The sequence below is a fragment of the Alligator mississippiensis genome, chromosome 1 (assembly GCF_030867095.1).
Source record: "Alligator mississippiensis isolate rAllMis1 chromosome 1, rAllMis1, whole genome shotgun sequence".
NCBI classification, from domain to species: Eukaryota; Metazoa; Chordata; order Crocodylia; family Alligatoridae; genus Alligator; species Alligator mississippiensis.
In genome coordinates, this window is record NC_081824.1 from 480,016,156 (window position 1) to 480,035,562 (window position 19,407).

The 19,407-nt window shown below is 47.2% G+C and overlaps 1 protein-coding gene across 1 annotated transcript in view; it reads right to left on the minus strand.

The window, feature by feature from the left end:
* Positions 1 to 19,407, minus strand: part of LOC132248843 (disintegrin and metalloproteinase domain-containing protein 9-like) — a 29,791-nt gene that overhangs the window by 2,535 nt on the left and 7,849 nt on the right. The window contains exons 5-9 of the mRNA XM_059723257.1: positions 18,550 to 18,621; positions 14,014 to 14,183; positions 10,143 to 10,224; positions 6,274 to 6,428; positions 655 to 823 (exon numbers count right to left, since the gene is read on the minus strand). Of these exons, the coding sequence (XP_059579240.1) occupies positions 655 to 823; positions 6,274 to 6,428; positions 10,143 to 10,224; positions 14,014 to 14,183; positions 18,550 to 18,579 (606 nt within the window). The 5' untranslated portion in view covers positions 18,580 to 18,621. The remainder of the gene's footprint in view (positions 1 to 654; positions 824 to 6,273; positions 6,429 to 10,142; positions 10,225 to 14,013; positions 14,184 to 18,549; positions 18,622 to 19,407) is intronic.

A 19,407-nucleotide genomic window follows, 5' to 3' on the forward strand; every position in this document is an offset into this window, starting at 1 on the left:
GCTTTCTTTGCGAATAGCATCACACTGCTAACTCACATTTGCGATGAGATCAGGGACTCAGCAGAGCAGGAACCGAGTCAAGACCAGACGCAGGTGATTTCTTTCAGTCTGATGCCGTCGCATCTGGTTTGTAGTGCCCCTCACAGGAGACCATTCCCCTTGTTCCAATCACACACTTTTGTTAATGCAAACTACAGTCATTTCAGTTTGCTGGACAATTCGGTCTAAAACATATGGAGCTGCCACTCAGCAGTTAAAAATGGCCCTGAGGTCTCAGGTATTTCCATACAGTACGCAGACAAGATATAAGTTTACTACATCCAGCTCAAATGCAATCTGCTTCTGGTATAACTGAACAGATTCTGCTACGAAAGGTTCCTGTAGAGCTCTGAAAGACGGGATTGATTTTGTGCCCCCATAATCCTCTGTGTATTCAAGTTTATATATTGGAAATAAAAAGAAAGGGATATTTTAGGTGTCTGACTTCTATTCATTTCAAAGGAGAGCTGTGGAGCTGGCAGATTTAGGACTCTGTGTATTCCTTAAGTGAGCACGCTCTATCTCTTAGACAATATTTCTGAACTTGAAAGAAAACCAAGGGCTTAATAATGTTACTGCAACAAAGCTGGCAAAGCAAAGTCCTAATGTACTAACCTTATCTCTACCACAATCGCATTCTTCGTCTTCTTCCAAGAGACCATTCCCACACTGATTATATGTGAGTGTAGCTACAGGTGGCATGTTAAGTAGACAATTTAATTTTCCCATCATCAACCTGTCATAGAAGTCAGCAGCAGAGCAGTTACTGAACTCTGTGCACTCTCTGTAATAAAGTATATTCATTAGGATCAATGACATAAAGTACATAAAACAACCAAGTGAGCCAGCGAGCAATAAGCAACAAACACATTACTTCCCATGAAGACTGTAATCGGACAACTCAAGAAATGTAAATCCCTACTGAACAGAAGGATATGGAGGGCAGACCTCCTTAAACAGGGATGGAGAACCAGGGAAGCAGGTCACAGTAAGGACGAGGCAGAGCAAAAGACAAGCTGGTAGAAGACAATTAGAGTTAAGGAAAACAGTTGCTGCACTGGCCTGCAGGGATCTGTGCTGGGCCCAATTTGTTCAACATTTTAATTGATGACCTGGAAATGAGGGTGTGCAGTGAAAGCTCCCCAAGTTTGCAGAGGATACCAAATTATTCTGGGTAATTGAGACTCAAGCTGATGGAGAGGAGCTGCAGAAAAATCTCACCAGGCTAACGGAGTGGGCAAAGAAATGGCAGATGAACTTTAATGTTGATATGTGCAAGGTAATGCACCTGGGGCAAAATAACTTCATCTAGGGGCTAGGGGCAGACATTACACATAAACCAGTATAAGCGATCAAAAACTGTTTCAACCTGTAACAGAACAGATGTTCAGTGCACATAAACCAGTTTGAAAATGGCTGAAACTGGCTTGTGATAAACCTGGTTGAATGTAGTCTCAGACTTAGCTGATTTGGCTCAAACCAGTTTATACAATGTCTGTTCTGGACTCCGTCCTGGTTTAAGTTAAACCAGAGTCCCCCAGCATCCCAGATGCTTTGCAGTCCTGGGCGGGGCTCTCTGCCCCAGAAAGCAGGGCTGGCCCCGCCCCCCTGCTACCTCACTGGCGCTCGCTCTGACAGGGACTGCAGGCTTAGCAGTGTCTGCCTGGCTTCCCTGTGCCCCTGCTCCCCGCTCCCTGCTCCAGCAGGGATTCCCCACTCCCCTCTCCCACAGCACGGACGGTAGCCAGCATGTGGTATGCTAGCTAATGCTGAAAGGTGTCTGTGTTAGAAAGACAGGACAAAGGCAGACAAGACTGTGTCCCCTTAGGGCTTTTTGGAGCTAATCAACAGGTAGCTGGTAACAGCCCTCCATTCCTTGCTTGGAAAAAGTTGTCTAATAAGAGCTTGAACTAAAGAGAGGTTTTTGTTTTCTTGATGGGATGCTAAATGCTATCAACTCCCTGTGTAACTCCCTGTTGTGTAACTAAATGCGGTGCAACTCCCTGCTGACACCCTCGCTCATCAGGAGCAGCTGGAGGAGGGAGGGAACCCCTCCCTGTGGGGGGGAGCCCCTCCCTCATTGGAGCTTTCAGACACTCCTGACCACACCCCACTCAGTTCAGCACTCTGGAAGGGAAGGGAGGGCTGCTTTAGTGCCCCCCAGCTTCTAGCCTGAGCCACTGTAGGCATATGCCTGCCTTTCTTCAGTCTAGAGGGGGTGTCTGTATGGTTACAAACCGGTTTGGCATAGCCAGGATGAACTAACCTGCAAAGATTGAATCAATTCAGGCTCAGGCTTTTTGAACGTCTGTCCATAGCCTACGTGCACAAAGCTGGATTCTGAACTAGCTCATGACTCAGGAGAGAGACCTTGGAAAGAGACTAGCTTATGACGACTCAAGAAAGACACCTCGGTGAGATTGTATATAGTTCAGCTTGCAATGATGACCAAACAAGCCAATAAAATGTTGGGCATCATTAAGGAGGAAATTGAAAATGAAACAGAGAACATCATCGTGCCATTATACAAAGTCATACTGTGCCCACATTTTAAATACTGCGTGCAGTTCTCATCCCTGTCAGTGGCATTTTTGAATGGTTCAATTATTTTGTGTGTCTGCCCTCTCATTTATTTAATATCCTCATGCAAACAGCCTAGAAAACAAAAAGAAGGAAACCAAAGTATTAGTAGAGGACATAAAACTGGGCACATAGGGAATATGGAAACAATATGCGATAGCGGTCCTGACTGTAAAACTGGGCTTGAAGGACGTACCCTGTTCAGGAAAGATAGAAGCAGGAAGGTAAAGACAGTGTGACAGGATTGTATATTCAAGATAGCACAGCTTGTCAATAAATAAGTGAGGGTCTACATTTCATAAGGGAAAATATAAATAGATTAAGGGGAACAAGTCAATAGAGACACGAGGACTGTGTACCTCAGAGAGTTGAGTGTGCAAGGGGCTAGAATTTCCTTAAATGAAAGGTGCAAAAGCTGCTCCAATCTTGGGTGAACGATCATCTCAAGAAGGGTACTGAATGTAAGCAGATCCTCAAAGGAATGGAAAAAAAGGGATCAAAAAGGAAGCTATGTCTTCAAGCGAGGATGTATAGACCAAATGAAAACTTCCAAAAGTCAAGCTGAGTTAGACCTTATAGCGGGTAATGAAGCTAAAGAACGAAAGGTCCTCTAGTCATGTAAACACGAGAGAAAGGAAAGAAGTACTGTGGCTACTGGGGGGCACTGAGGATAGAGCCGAGATTGAAGAACTCTGGGGCTGAGCCAAAAGCTCAATGAGTACTTTGCTTCAGTCATCAAGATATGGCAATTAGCACTAAAGAGACTGAGGTTGTGGACGTGGGAATCGGTGCAGCCAGGATGGGTACAAAGGGAGCAGTCTCTTTTGGGGGAAACCAGATAACTCCCATCCCACAGTTTTCAAAGACCTGGAGTGTGGCATCACAGGTCTGGAAGTAAGACTCTTCACAGACCTAGTCCGGAGCGGCCCAAGATGACTGGAGAACAGCACATGTTCACCCTGTATTTAATATAGGGGAAACGCTCTCGGAGCAACAACAGGCGTGTTTGCATCAGTTTAACAGTATGACTACAGAACACATTTTGAAAGCAAGAAATAATTCAAAGCATGGTGATAAATGAAAACTGGGACAAAGATTTCGCTCACTTGTAGACAAAGGAAATGAAGCGGGTCTCTCATCGATCTGGACTTCAGTAAAAACAAACTTGAGTTCTTTCTTTGACAAAGTACTGTGCTTACTCAAATCCAAGATCAGGTCTTTTTTACCTCATTTAACACGGGGGAAAGCCCCTCATCTTGGAGTTGAGCACTAGCTGGGGGTGGGGGGCAGAGTCGGAGCCACAGCAGCCCCCTCCCTGCTCCTTGCAGCCGCTGCACCCCCACCTGCCACCACTCCACTTTGCAGCTCCAGGTCTGGTCTGGCCCCAGGGGAAAGAGCACGGTGGCACTTCAGCCCCAGCCCAGCCACCCAGCAGTGGTAGCTCTGGCTCTGGCCCTGGCCCTGGCCCCAGAGCTGCCGCTGAGGAGCTGGGCTGAAGTGATGATGTGCCCTGAAGCTGGAGCCTCAGGCGCTGGGGGGAGGGATTAAAGACGATGTGGGGGGCATGCGGGGAGCAAGTGCTAAGGAAGACGGGCACTGAAGGGGGCAGGGGCAGGGTATGCAGGCATGGGTGGCAGGTGGGGGCAGGTGGCGGGTGGGGGCAAGTTGGGGGGAACAAGTAGCAGGGAGCAAGGGTCAAGCCACTTGACTCTCCTGCTGCCTGCCCCACTCCCCCCGCATGCCTGACTTTCCTCACACCAGCAATGGGGAGCGGAGGAAGAAATTTAAGATAAAGCTCCAATAGTCAGGTGCCGTACATGGAAAATTATAACCAATTTAGAAATGTCCCATGTCTAGAATTGAACTGGGGCTTGTCTTAAATTCATATTTGTCTTGGACTCAGGTAAATATAGTAACTACTTGGGTGGATGAAGGGGATGTAGTGGATAGTGTGAAGCTGGACTTCAGTAAGGCTTTTAACCAAGTCCCGCGTGACCTTCCCACAAACACACTGGAGAACCGCAGGCTGGACAGGACTGCTAGACAACCGGCTCAACAGCCACAACCAACGGGCAGTCATCAACAGATCCATGTCAGAGGGGCAGAGGGTTTTGAGTGAAGTCCCACTGGCATCTGTGCTGGCTCTGGTGCTGTCCAATGTGTTCGGTGATCATGTGAATAATAGCATAGACAGCGTCTTGACCAAACCTGCAGACAACGCAACACCGGGAAGGACTATGAAGTATTGGAGGAGGGAAGCCCAATTCAGGAGGATCTCACCAGATTGGAAAGCGGAGCTGGAACGGGCAGGATGAAGTTCAGTGCAGACAAATGCAAGGTGCTGCACCTCGGGGAGAAGAATCCAAAATACCAATCAGAAGTTGACACCTAGCTGGATGGCAGCACTCAGGAGAAGGACTGGGGAGTCCTGGTAGATCAGAGACTCAATACGAGTCTGCGGTGGGATGCAGCTGCACAAAAGACCAATGTGTTTTTTGGACGCATCAAGGGAAGCAGTAGGTGCAAGACATGGGGACTGATAGCGATAGTTAGGCTTCTCTACTCGGCACTGGTTAGGCCTTAGTTGGAATAGCACGTGCTGTTCTGGGCTCCGCAGTGTTAAAAGGAGGTGGAGAAGTTAGAGAGGGCCCAGAGGCAGGCGACAAAGAAGATCAAAGGGCTTGGAAAGCAAATCATACGGGAAGAGGATTAAGGAGCTAAGCATTTTCATCTTGCCGAAAAGGCACTTCAAGAGGGGGCATGATGGGACGTGGACCAGTGGCTTGAATTGGTGCAAAGGTTTAGACTGGATCTCAGGAAAAGCTTCTTTCCAATGAGGCAGTGGACCAGACCCCGAGACAAGTTTGGGACTCTCCATCCCTGGAGGTGCTCGAGGGGAGGCCAGGTAAGTATTGGTCAGGGAGGATCTAAGCATAGCTATTCCCATGTTCTGCTATGGGTATTTCCCAAGCTGCTGGGCTTTCCTGGTTGCCACATAGGGCCAGGAAGGAAGTTTCCCCCCTCCTGCTGCTACATGTGTCAGGAGGATTTTCTTCAGCTTCCTCTGAAGCACTGGCTGTTGGCTGCAGCCCAAGCTGGGGATTTTGACTGGGTCTTAAACCTGGAGGTTTCTGACTAGAGGCTTTTGCCCGTCCTTTCAGGATCAGACCCATTGCCACATTTGGGGTCAGGAATTTCCCCCTTGTCAGGCTGGTATGGACTGCAGGGTTTTGCCTCCCTTTGTAGCAGGGACTGTGGCCCGCTGCCTGGGATCTCTGTAGCATATCTGAACAACCTTGGCAGGAGCAGGGCACAGAAAAAGAGGCAATGTTAAGGTGCAGCATTGAAAGGAGAAATATCGGGCTGGAAGCAGATTACTGCTAGAGTTCCCAAACATCAGTTGAGGAACTGGTCTTGATTAATATTTGTATTAATGCCAACTCCGCTGTCCTTTCACCAACTGTACAGGTATTGGTGATCACTGCTACTGACAAAAGAGGAGAGGCAGTGTGCAAGGGGGGTGAGTGGCTGAGTGCTGCAAGGAATACAGCCTGCCAAATGATTAGGGCAGCGATTCTCAACCAGGATTCTCCAGCATTATTGTATCAAAAGAGAATGAAAAAAAGGGGTACATTCAAACTTAGCGTTACTCACGAGAGTTTTGATCTCATAATGCATCTTTCTTTGCAGCCAGGGCATCGGCAGAATCTGGCTACATTGCCGGCTTCATCATCATGTCCAAAAATGAGAGCGTGGCCAAGCTCATGAGCAGAACCAGCTGCATTATATACGTTCTCATTATTGCTGAACTGTACACAGGGAGACAAAACACAAAGATGAAAAGCACTTGGAAATAATTGCACATTGACTCAGAAAGTCTCTGGGAGAGCTCAGCTCTAAAAATATGTAAGTATGATTTCCACAGCAAACATGAGGGCTGCATGTGCAAGTGGCCAGTTTGAGTAATTACAGAATCCCACGGGAGAACTTGCACAGAGAAGGATTAATTCTTTAGTGGTGTCCTAGGACGTCTCTTGGCATGGGAAGCCTCCTGAGCAAGTTTGCAGACGACACCAAACCTCCTCTTTCCACAGTCCTGTATCTGTCGCTGGTGAAAAGAGGGCCTTTTTCTGGTGATATCTTTTATTGGACCAACTGTACAGTCAGGAGAGACATTAGAGCAGGGGTGGGTGAAATACGGCCTGTTGGGGCCCACAGCAGGTCTTTGTCTGGCCTGTGGCAGGTCCCTCCGTCCTGCCTGGCTCAGGCACAGTCCAGCTATGGCACGTCCTGCCACCCCTGGGCATGCAGCACGGCTGGGCAGCTCCGCAGCTGCACTGTCTTTCTAGGCAGCCCAGCTTGTGGCGGCAGCTCCTTCCAGCTGTCGCTGCCACTGGCCCCAGCCCTGTGGTACCAGCGGGGACCTGCACTGCACAGTCCTGACACATCGTGCCCAGACTCAGCAGCAACACACCCTCCCCACAAAACCCCCATACCCACCCACCCACATCCACGCACACACACACACACAATCCCCACAAACCCCAGACCCCGTGCCCCTCTACCCACAATATACAAGAGTAAGACTTGTTTGAGCTCTTATGCCATCACCTCCATATACGCCACACACACTCCCTGCATGCAGCAGACACTCAGTAATATTGAGCACTCTGTGAGCTTCACTACTATGGGCAGCCCCTGCACGGAAGGGGTCAGAGCGCTTCGTTTTCAGGAACACCCAACAAATGCATCTGCTTCTCGACCTGGGACCAGGCAGTATCCAGAGCTTGCATTTCCAGGCAAAAGCCATCAAGTGCATCTTTCCATGGTTGGGAACTTCACACCTGCTCAGGGACCTAGTGTCAAGGCAAACAAACTTGAACTCCTCTGACAAAGTACCAACTTGGGTAGATGAAGAAAATGCTGTGGATATAGTGCACCTGGACTTCAGCAAGGTTTTCGACAAGGTCCTGCAGGACCATAAATAAATTGGAGAAACGTGGGCTGCACAGAGCTACTAGTAAGTGAATAGACAGCTAGCTCAGCAGCCAAAAGCAAAGGGAAATTATCAACAGATCCCTGTCAGAATGGCAGGAGGTTTCACGGGGAGTCCAACGGGGTCTGTCCTGGGCCCGGTGCTGTTCAACATGTTTGCTAATGGTTGGGACGCTGGCACAGGAAGCTTCCTGAGCAAGTTTGCAGGCGACACTACACTGGGAAGGACTGTGGACAAATTGGAGGATGTGAGGGAATGCAATTCAGAAGGCTCTTGAAAGATTGGAAATCTGTGCTGGAGCTAACCGAATGAAATTCAGGGCAGACAAGTGCAAGATACTGCAACTTGGGAACAAGAATCAAAAACACAAATGCAAAATGGGTGACACCTGCTGGATGGCAGCACTGCAGAGAAGGATCTGGGAGTCTTGGTAGATCCCAGACTCAAATGTGTCTGCAGTGTGATGTAGCTGCACAAAAGGCACAAGCATTTTAGGGCACCTGCATTTTAGGGATGCATCAATAGAAGAATTAGGTGCAAGACCCTGGAGGTGCTCGTGCCTCTCTCCTCAGAGCTGGTCAGGCCTCATCTGCGAAATCCAGACAGGGTTGCTATGCATTCATCCAGACTGTGCCAAACTGGACAGGTTTAAAATGCGACCTGAGGACGGGCACTTGGGCTAAGAGAAGACTGTCAAAAACCCCAAGACAGAATCAATTCAACCTTCGCAGACTGGACTGAACCAATAAGCAAGTGAACAGACGTTCACTTTTGATTCTGGAAATGCAGCCGTATGTCTGCAGTGGCTCAGGCCAGAAACTGGGGGAAGCTAGGGCATGTTTCCCTGCCTGGCTAGAGCAGACAGCCTGCACAAGGCTAGCCCCCTCACCCTGGGGGGTAGGGGGTGCAGGGGTGGGGATGTAAGTTAACTTGAATTTTGGGGGGAACTGGGAGAGAAGTTCAATAAACCAATTGAATGTAAATAAATTAAGTCTGATATTACAGCCATCCAGGTTGATCTTAAACTGGTTTTGGCCATTTTGAAAGCAGTTTAAGTGCACTGAACTTCTGTTATGTTAAAGATTTGAACTGGTTTCCAATCACTTATACCAGTTTATGTGTAACTTCTGTCCCTAGCCTCGATGACCAAAGGCTTGTCCAACAGGTCTGTCAACTATGCAGTGGTCCAACAAAAGATATCACAGAAATCCTTGACGTTTTAAAATGAAACTTTGGGTTTAATGAACAACCATTTTTGAGAACACTCTTGGCTCAGAAAATTTCCAATCATCTGACATCTGCAATGGAGAACACTAGTATACTGTAGGAAAATTCGGGAGGAGGTGTACGTGTCAGGTAGACTCACCAGCATGAGAACTGCATGGCGTGGACTCAAAACAATAGCCTTACAAGTGCCAGCTGTGGACACACGAAGCATACAATCTGGGATAGGTTTTTACCCTTATAACAGAATGGGCCTTCAAATCTAGACAGACAAGTTTCTTTGGATAGATGTGATCTCTTAAGCTATCAATTGAGTTGGTCTAATAAAAGATATGACATCCACCCAAACAACTTTGTCTGCCTGTGGCCTTAGATCAGCATGGTTACAGTCAACAACCCTTCAAATCTAGTCTCCCAACTTGGGCCAACTTATAATAAGTTTGACTACTTTATTTAACTCAGTTAATGAGGCCAAAACTGAACTTCTTTTTTTTCCCTCAGTCTCTCCTCAACTTAATTTGTCAGAGCCAACAACACCATCGTCTTCCTCACAGCCAGGCCAGGAATCGGAGGCATCATCCACCGTTCATGTCCTTGTCCCACACGGCCGAGACGTACTCACGTGTTACTACTTCCTCTACAATACCTCCGAAACCAGAACCGGGTTTTTCCCTGCACAACTGAGTCTGTTATGAAGACACTCAGCGCTGGGAGCTGTAGTGCTTTCTACCAGCTCATCTCACTTGAGCAGCCACACTTCTTTTTCACTTGCAAGCCAGGTCCTTTATCTGACGCCTTCTCAGCAAAGGAAGTCAAACAGAAAAACGTCCCTCTTCCCTCTCCAGGCTAATAAACAGTACTCGCCTTTCTCCCTCCAGGCTGTAACACAGACGGTGCCTTCCTCCAGGCTACCAAGGCTCTCCAGCCTCATCAAGTTCCCTCTGCCTCCCTGACCTCATTCAGCTAGCCCTTTTCAGTGTTTCCAGCTGGGCATCTGACCCATGGCCTGATCCCCTCCGGTGTCACGTCATCAGCAAGCAGGGTTTCATTGCCATTTTCCTTCCTTTCCTCCTATGGCTTGTCTCAGTGGATTAAATAAAAAGCTGAGGAACCAAAACTGTTAAGTTCCCAAGATCAGGAATAAGGTTAAAGCATCTCAACTGGCCATGCATTTGATACAACTCAAAAAAAAGTAAAACCCAAGTGCCCCACCACATTGCACCACACCGGTGCAGCCTTACTGCAGAAAGGTTTTGAAACTATCTGGTATTACACGACGTATTGCAAGATACTCTTTTCTTACCCTAATAATAGATGTTGAGGCATCTGTGTTGCATACGGTTCCCTGTGTCGCCAGTCCTAGCGTGCCTCGATAGTGTCTGCCTCTGTCGAGAAAACGCATTACAAAATATTGAATGCTACTACAATCTGCAGTTGGCATGGATTTCACAGCATAACTCAGTAAAGAAAAATAGTTGTTTTATCTACAAAAAGAACTTTTTCTTGTTCTTCTTCCCTGAAAATTTGTCTTCTCATACCCAAGGTCTTCAAATCTAGAGTCCCTATTGGTTAAAGATCCCCCCATCAGGGGCAATCATACTTCTTCAGGGGTGCAGTAACAGTACTGGAAGCTGCAAGGCCGCAGAAGTCAACAAAGGATGTTTTAAATGGTAAAAATTAGGTTCAGTTAGAAAGTATTGCTTCCTAATTTTTCCCTTCAAAGCAAACCAGTAGCAGCCAGGGAGAAAAAATTCTGTCCAAGAACAGGAGTCTCCACTTGATGCTGAAAACTGCACGCGAGCCCGTTGTAATGTGTCCCAAGGGAGACAGGCCCGAGGCGCTGCTTCTGCGTGGCAGTGCTCACCCACTCTGCAGTTTGCACACCGCAGAGACAACGGCATCATTTGAATGGACTGCGCTGCCCCATCCTCAGTCCATAGCTGCATGTTTAGCACTAACAGGCAAGGTTTTTTTCCAATAATATTTGCTGAGAAAGAAAAATAGGAGACATCACTTTCTGACTGGTCCTCATATTTTAAAATTACTTTGAAACCATTTTAAAAGTGAGAAGTTCTTCAAATTAGGCATTTACATTATGTAAAGATAAGCTGTACAGGTCAGAATAAAATTGTTCCATTTTCTCATGCAAGCTGCCCACCGTTGAGGAGAAGTGGCCTGTAGCTGTACAAATAATGGAGGAAGCCATGTAAATTAAATCTGACAGTGTAGAGAAATTCATGAGTCCATGTATCAAGGTGCAACATTGACATTCACCGGGATGAAATTCAGCAACACTTCAACATCACCCCGGACATCTTTAAGCCCTCAATGTGGAATCACATTGAAATCTAAAAGAATTTTACTAAAAAAGCAAGAAAACTTTCATTTTCTTTGCCAGTTTATTTATTCAAGCTCTAGCCTCAGCCTTCTAGTTCTTGCTGAACATTTCCCATCATCTGAAAGCCATTTAATGCAAGGTGGAAGGGTAAAGACTTCCAGTAACCTTTCTGCATGCACAGCTGATTTGTTTTAAACTTAAATGGTTATAGACAAGGAATAAAATGAAGAATAAATAGAAATATAGGATGTCATACCATATGAGACGAGGCAGAGAACATGATTATAATGACTGATGAGCACAGGCAAGAAGAGTCTATGCACAAGCAAGGCTATGCCTTTTAATGCTTGCTACACATGAGTGGCTCAAGTCACAAAATACAGATTCATGGGTAAAAAAAAAGATGTGTCAGTGTTCAACAAATGTCCTCAAATCTCTGGATTTTATCTATTAATCCTTTGTAACTCAAAGGGAAGACCTGAGAAAATGTGAAATGGTTAGTGAAATATCTGAAAGGTTTCACCTCCCAGAGCTTGCCCAGAGTTGAGGAAGCAAACCTTCCCCAGGGTCCGAGCACTGGGCATATGGCTTGCTCACGAAACACGTGCAGAGTCCTTGGTATGGGAGACTGCAGGTGGCTTTAGGGAACTGAGAGGAGGTCTCAGTGGACATCGTGACTCCTGGCGCAGAAGAAGTCATAAAGGGCAAACAGGAGGACAGAGAGTTTGAGGTAGCCTGTGGCATACTTAGAAGGGCTGAAACTTTAAGGTATGATAATTGCACACTGGAGGGGCTCAGACCGAGATCCCCAAGTGTTAACCTGCAAAGCTTTCCGTGGCTGTAAGGATCGCCAGGAAGCCTCTTCTCACAATCTGGGATAAGCAGTATCTATATAATTTAGTGTCCTCCATCTGCACTCCCACAGGAAGCAGAACGTGCGCAGTCAGGCGCAGAGCTGGGGGAGTCGCTGGGTCTTGCAGCCAACTTCTACAACACTTGCCTTCCTCCTTGCCTACACTGGAAGTGCAGGGGAAGGAAGGAAAAAACCGTACGCAGACTGGATGCGATGGGGGAACTGCATGCTGCCCGAAGAGAGGCTCTGTATTCCAGCGACCATGCAACAAGGACGTTAAGCAGGAGACGTTTTGTATCAGGATTTTCTTGGCCTGGCACTAGCCCTGAGCCTGCATAGGATGCAAAGCCAAAGGGCAGTCTCATCAAAAAGCTCAACACATCCCTAGGATATGGTGGGGACTCCGACTTCCAAAATGTTATTCTAAATTTCTTATTTGAAAAAAGGGGCTTGGCAATTTCCTCAAACAAAGCTCTTCAGCAGAGAAGGCGAAGCAGCCTGCCTTTCATTTTAATAAGCCATATCTCTTCTGCCATTTAACTGGCAGGTCTAGTTCAGGCTCCAGCTGCAAGCAGGGTCAAGTAGCCATTGAAATGAATCTGTAAATACAGCGCACAAGGCTACCAAATCATGTTTGCAGCCGCATTGGTAATTCTTCCGTTTCTGAATTGTTTTAACATTTATCTTCTGAGCATGAATGTGCTTTTAACAGTGTGTGGACGGAAAGAATAAGAGGATACTCAATATGGAAAGACATTATATGTTCTGGCATCAATTATAAGTACTACTTTAGCACAATGCAGGCACATCTACATAAGATGCTTACGGCGCATTAGCCTAAAACACTGTGCAGTAGCGTGGCTGTTAAAAACCATGCTAACAGCCTGCTGTGCAGTGTTATTAGGCTAATGCGCAGAAAGCATTGCAAAATACCCGTGTGCCAGCACTACTGCACAGGAACTGTAGTTACTGCGCAGTTAGTTAGTACTTCATTGAACACATACTAAACTAAATGCACAGTAATTCGGGCACATTAATGAACCTGTAGACACACCCTGCATCATTAAACTATGGATAGTGTGTACAAGATACAGCTATTCAGAATATCGCAAGTGCCAATATAAATGTTTAAAAAACACCAGGAAAGGCTCTTAAAACCATCAAACTTTAGGGTATAACCCAAGCTCATCTAAGTGGGGATTAAAAAGTAACCATTTCCTTAGGAAGAAGCCACTCATAACTGCACAGGTCCTGCCCTTCCCTCTGAAATGTCTAGTGATCATCACTGCTGGATTAGAGCAGGGGTATCGTATTCACCTTGCCCCAGGGGTGCCGGAGTAGGTTGGATCCAGTGTGGAGACACCTCATCTGCCCTGTGGGGCTGCTCGCAGGGCCAGAAGCGTGGTGGTGGGTCAAGCAGCACTAACTGCTGTGGTTCCTAGAGCCACGTTGGCCGCTGCTTGTCCTGAAGTCACACTCTTGGCCCACGAGCAGCCCTGCAGGCTGACGACACAGCGCTGCGCTCTGGATCCAGCCCACGAGGCTGGAAATCTGGCAGCGGGACGAGCGGCAGCAGTGTGAATTGCCACAACTCCCGAAGCTGTGGATATTAATGCTGCCACTGCTCACCCCACCACCCAGGACCCAGACCCGCAGGCCAGATGACCCGGCTCCGCAGGCTGGACCCATGCTGCTGTGTTTTTGACACCCCGGGATTAGAGAGACGGCTTGTACAGTGTGGTGGGGCAGTTCTTATATTCTTTCCTAGAAACAAAGCCAGCTCTGTGGGCACAGAAGGTCTGAACTCTCCTCTTGTTTCAGATGCAAAAACCCCACAACATCCCAATATTGGAAATAGCAAATTTGGTTACATAAACGAAAATGCATGTTAAATCTTTCATAAAAGCTGAGGAACGTGCATTTAATACTGACACGTCAGAAACAGTATCTACATAGTCATACAAAAATGAAAGAGTATCTTACAGGAGTAATTGCGCATGGTCAAAGTATATGCGGGGTTTAAGGAACCGTCTAGCCCATGGAGCGAAAAAGTGAAAAGCGTGGTCCAGTAAATGAGTGACTGTGATTTGGTCCACGTCTGTCCATATCTCAGTTCCAACCAGAACAATGCGCAGATTAAGTGACGTGTACATCTGCAAAGAGACCAAGCGTTGAAAACAAGGTGTCATCTACTTGCCGGGTTTTACAGTACATGATTTCCATGTGCTCACATGGATGTTTCAGAGACCTTCTGCTTGACCCAATATTTTTCTGCAGTTTGTTCATTTATATTGTTAGTTATAAGAACAATATTGACTGCAGAATATGTATTTTCATTTGTTCACTTTTTTTTTTAATACCATTCCTGCTCACCTAAGATCTTCCTCTGCCCTGGTAGTTCATGATTACACTCCCTCATGCATGAACACATTGACATCACACGCATGCGGTACTTGAGAGGGGAGGAAGTTTGGGAGGCAAGAAGAGGAAGCTGAGGTGTGCATGTAAAATGGGGAAGGGGCTTGCCATCAGCAACCAAGAAATAATCATGCTGGAAGCAATTAAGTAGCTCCCAAATCAGGCACTTGAAAGGGGCATAAGAACAAAAGATGTGCCATACTGGGTCAGACCCATGGTCCACCTAGCCCAGACCCTGCTCCAGCAGTGGCAGAAATGGTCACTATAGAGGTGGCAAATTAAACCGGATATATCTAGTGCAGTGGTTCTCAGCCTGGATCGCTTGGAGGAACCCCTCAGAAAACACCAGCTCTTCATTTTCACTCTTTTTTAACTACTGAAAAACAACACGGCAGTTTTCTGTTGCGAAGGACTCAAAAAGACCACAGCTCTGGATTTCTGTTGGAAATCTCTGGGTGCATCTTGTGAATCATATTTGCCCACCTAACAGTGCTGATAGGTGTGGTACCCCCAGGCTCCCTCGAAAGGATCTAGCATCCTGGGGGGGAGATCTTGAGGGGCTTAGTGTGAGCACCCTTTGCTATAGATAGGTTCATAAGTGGGATACTTAGGAGAGCAGGGGGAGTCCTAGGAGAGCAGGGGGAGTCCCCAGGGTTGATACGACAGTCTTGTAATAGTTTTGTTGCCAATGTGGCACACTGCACCTGAAGGTCACTGAAGAGGCATGGAGGGAGCTGGAGGAGGAAAGCACGAGTCCCAGGGAGGACAGGGGAATGGCAATGGCACAAGAAAAACTGAAGTGAAGCAGTCTGCTGTGCTGGCTGGGACATGGCACTCCTACCTCTTCCCTGTTGGCTTAGAAAATGGCATTTAAAGGTTTGCTTTTTGGGAGCTGGCTTACAGGTATCTGTGTATGCATGAGAATGGTTCAGAAAGGGCAGCAGGTGATACCTGGTCTCTAGGAGTCTGGGTCACAGTCACAGCCGTGGGAGTAGACAGGCCATCTAACACAACAAGGCCAACAGGGAGGCAGGGTCTCAACGCCCCTTGGAACCCATACCAGGGTTGGCCGTAGGGGTCCTTCAGGACAGAGACCAAACAAAACTTTCCGGGGAGTGCCAAGGAAGAGCTTCCCCTGGAAGAGGCTGATTCCTCGCATACTCTCATCAGTAGTAACTTCCAGATGGGATGGGATCCTGAAGTTTGCTTGGAGGTCTCAAGCAATGAGACACAATGGAGCCAGACAACCATCTGCCCCAACCTACTGTAAAAGTTGAAATGCAAGCCACTGGGAAAAGGTTAAAAAACTGAGTGTGGTTAGGTTGTAGAAAAGGAGATTAAGGGGTGGTATTATTGAAATTTATGGGGCGCGTCATTGGACCAAACTTTTAAAATGACCAGTTGGTTGAAGGACAAAGTGGGTACCAGAGTGGAAGGGAGGCACTGAGCACAGTGCCTCGGTTTACAAGAAGTGATGGCTCCCAACAGCAGGACCTTGAACGTGTGTCACACAGGACGGGACACTGGCAGGAACCTGTTACGATCCCCCAGATCAAAGGAGAGAACCGAAGGAGTGGTTCCTGAAGTGCCTATCTGCAAAGTGAAGAAAAGGAATAACTATGCATTACCCTCGGGCTATACAGAGACAAGTAAGGAAACTAGTTCTGAGAATTGGAGATAACTTTCTAAAACAAAAGATAGCTCATCCATTACAGAGTAACATGGTTTTAGACCACATTGTGATGATGGCTGGAAAGAGGTTGTTGGAAACATGCTGGCTACACACCATGACCTGAACACCATCATTTTGGAGAAATGGAAAATGCATCCAAACAATTCCCAATGCTGAAAGAAGTAAAATTATGTTAGGAAAAAGTGGGAAAATGGTGGGATTTTTTCAAAAAGGGTTACTATAAAGTCCTAAAATCTCATTTCCCCATTACTTTCCTTAAAAGTTCGGTTTGGTTAAGAGGAGAAAGGGATGATACAGGTGGCAGGGCAAAGGAACAATAAGGAGATTTTAATGCGCAAAGGAAAAGGAAAGAGAGGAACAATGACATCCCGTTATATGAATGTTAATAATTTTACACAAATAGTAACCATGAATATTTCTGTTTTGTATATGGACCAAAGCAACTGGATGCGTTCATACCACACAAGTATTCTAGTATAATAAAAGGCTTAGTACTTCCGCCTGTCTATTCCTAATGCTGGGGGCCAGCTCCGCATGCACCCCGGAGAGGGCGGGCAGCAATGTCTGCACAGGCCCTGCCCCCTCAGGCAGGTAGCTGGAAGTGGAGGGAGCCATGGGCAGAGTGGGTGGGTGGGTGTGCGGCTGGGGACATAGTGGGAAAGTGGCTGTACAGCCAAGGCAAGGGTGGGTGTGGTTGTGAAGCCATGGGCAGAATGGGTGGTGTGGGTGTGCAACCAGGGACAGAGTGGGTGGGTATGTATGGGTGTGTAGCTAGGGGCAGCATGGGTGGGTGTAGGTGTGCAGGCAGGGGCAGAGTTGGTGAGTGGGTTTGGTTGTGGACCCAAGGACAGAGTGTATGGGTTGGTGTGCGTGTGCAGCCAGGGGCTGAGTGGGTGGGTGTGGGCGTGCAGCCAGGGGCAGGGTGGGTGGGTGGGTGTGTGTAGCCAGGGGCAGAGTGGGTGGGTAGGTGAGTGTGCAGCCAAGAGCAGAGTGTGTGTGTGTGCGCGCACGCGCGTGCATGTGTAGCCAGGGCAGAGTGTGTGGGGTTGTGTGTGTGCTCATAGGAGAAGGCCCACGTGCACTCCCCACCATACGCATGCACCCACATTCCCCTCGTACTGCCATACATGCTAACCTCCACTTCCACACCCCATCACACAGCCCAGGCACACTCCCCCCACACACAGCCCCCCACAGACTGCATACCCACCCACACCCCACATATCCACACGCACACACCCACATGCTCCCTCACCCCGCATACCCACCCCCCCATACAATATACAAGCACAAAACTGTATTTTAAGCCATTGTGTAATCCCCTGTGTGTGCACGACACAAACTTGTTTAAATTGGGACAAAAACTGTTGGAAATCAAATTCATGAATGCTGTAGATGTTTCCTTTTTCAAATAGAGTTTGGTATTGTGCTGGTTCCAAGACGGCACAACCGCTTTCTGGAAGGAGTACTTTGGGGGCAAGGGAACAGACTTCTGGTGTCAAAGGTCAGGGGGCTGGACTTCCGGTCACAAGATGTTGACCGGGGGGGGGGGAGGCACCTGCCAAGGGGTGGAGCTACCCATGCGGCTTTCAACAGCTTTCCAAAACTCAGGACATCATCCTTCGCTCAAAATAATTACCCCTGGTTTACATGACCGGCCCCAAAGAGTGTGTGGCGGGGGGTGGGGGCATGTCGGCTCTCCTGGACATGCTCCATCATTCACAACGGGAGATTGGCTAGTAAAGCACAAAACAGCTCTTACTGGAGAAACCCCTTTTGAAAGGCGCAGGGCTGGATACCCTGAACCCTGTGGCATTAGAGCTGACTACAAAGATTTGCATCCTGTTGCTGCTGTTGATTAGTAATATTTTAAATGCGACTAAAATAAGATGGAAAGAAAGCTTGTATTAGTCTGTTTTTTAAGAAGGGCAGTCAGAACAAGGAAAAAAAATTATAGGTCATTTAATATAAAAGCAATCTCAAACAAAATAATGGAAAAAAGGGGACTAAAGGATTTTTAGTTTTTGCTAAGTATTTTGTTTATTTTTTAAATATAGGGGAGACAGGTAAAACAAGAATTAATATTTTGCAGGTTAAAACTGGGCTTTAAAACAACCCCAAAAACCAAGGTGGAGTAACCAGTAAACCTAATTACAAGGAGAAGTGGTAGGGTCTTGATCCCTTTCTCTTTTCATATCTAGACTGGACACCCGTCTCAACGTTACCCTTCAGTCAATTATTCCCCAATAACTGTGACCGGTCGTAGCCAGCATACCAGATTAGACAGACCACTGGATTAGCACAGAACAGCAACTCTTCTGGTGCTAATATTTGTCAAACTAGTAATTCAGTTGAAAAGAATAGTAGAAGATTTTTCACTTACAGCATATATTTAGGAAATAACTTACCGTGTTCAGTATGCTGGTCAAAAGGAGCATTGAGTTTAGCACCTTGGTTTCGTTTTCCTCAAGCCTTTTATACTGCAAAAAGAAGAAAAAAAACCCACAAAACACCTCTGGAAACACAGGACTGACAAAGAACCAATTTTCTTCTTAGTACTACCTCTTGTAATAGTGTTATTATGCATCTATTCTGTATCTCTATTATGCAGGAAAAAACTCTTCAGAACCTGCCTCTGTGATTTTCCACACAAAATCCAGTGTTTCACATCACAAAACATGTGCAGAGCCCAGGCCCACGCTGGCCCTTATCTGGATACATGGGTCACAGCCACATAGGGAAGGAGGACTTGTGTCTATGCAGTGGCTCCTAGGGGACACCACGCCTGTCCAGGGAGAGAAAACACACAACACTTCCAGAAATATTGAAAAAAAGATGTGCTTAAAAGGAGATGGCGATTACTTTTTTTTCCAAAGATATCACCTGTGTTCCCCTACTGATGCTCAAGAAGGCTAATGCCCGGCAACTCTCCCTGGTTGATCTGGGCTTGCAGAGACTATACTGACCGATTCAGTGCCCTTGCCTCCATGCTCTCATAGGCCGTCTGCATTTGGAGGTGACATCTGCACAGTTATGCTGAGAAATGACAGAAAGGGAAGCGTCATCTGCTACTTCATCCTCTGACACACCTCTTTTCAGTGGCCATTAGTCAACCCTACGTGGGGCCCTATGTGGGGAAGAACTAGTTGAATGTGACCCTTGAAGAAAGAAAGACTAAGCACTGGTGACGCCACACCGAAATGGCAGGTTCAGGCGAGAGAGGCAGTGGTCATGGGGGACCGAAATGACCCGGACATCTGCTGGGA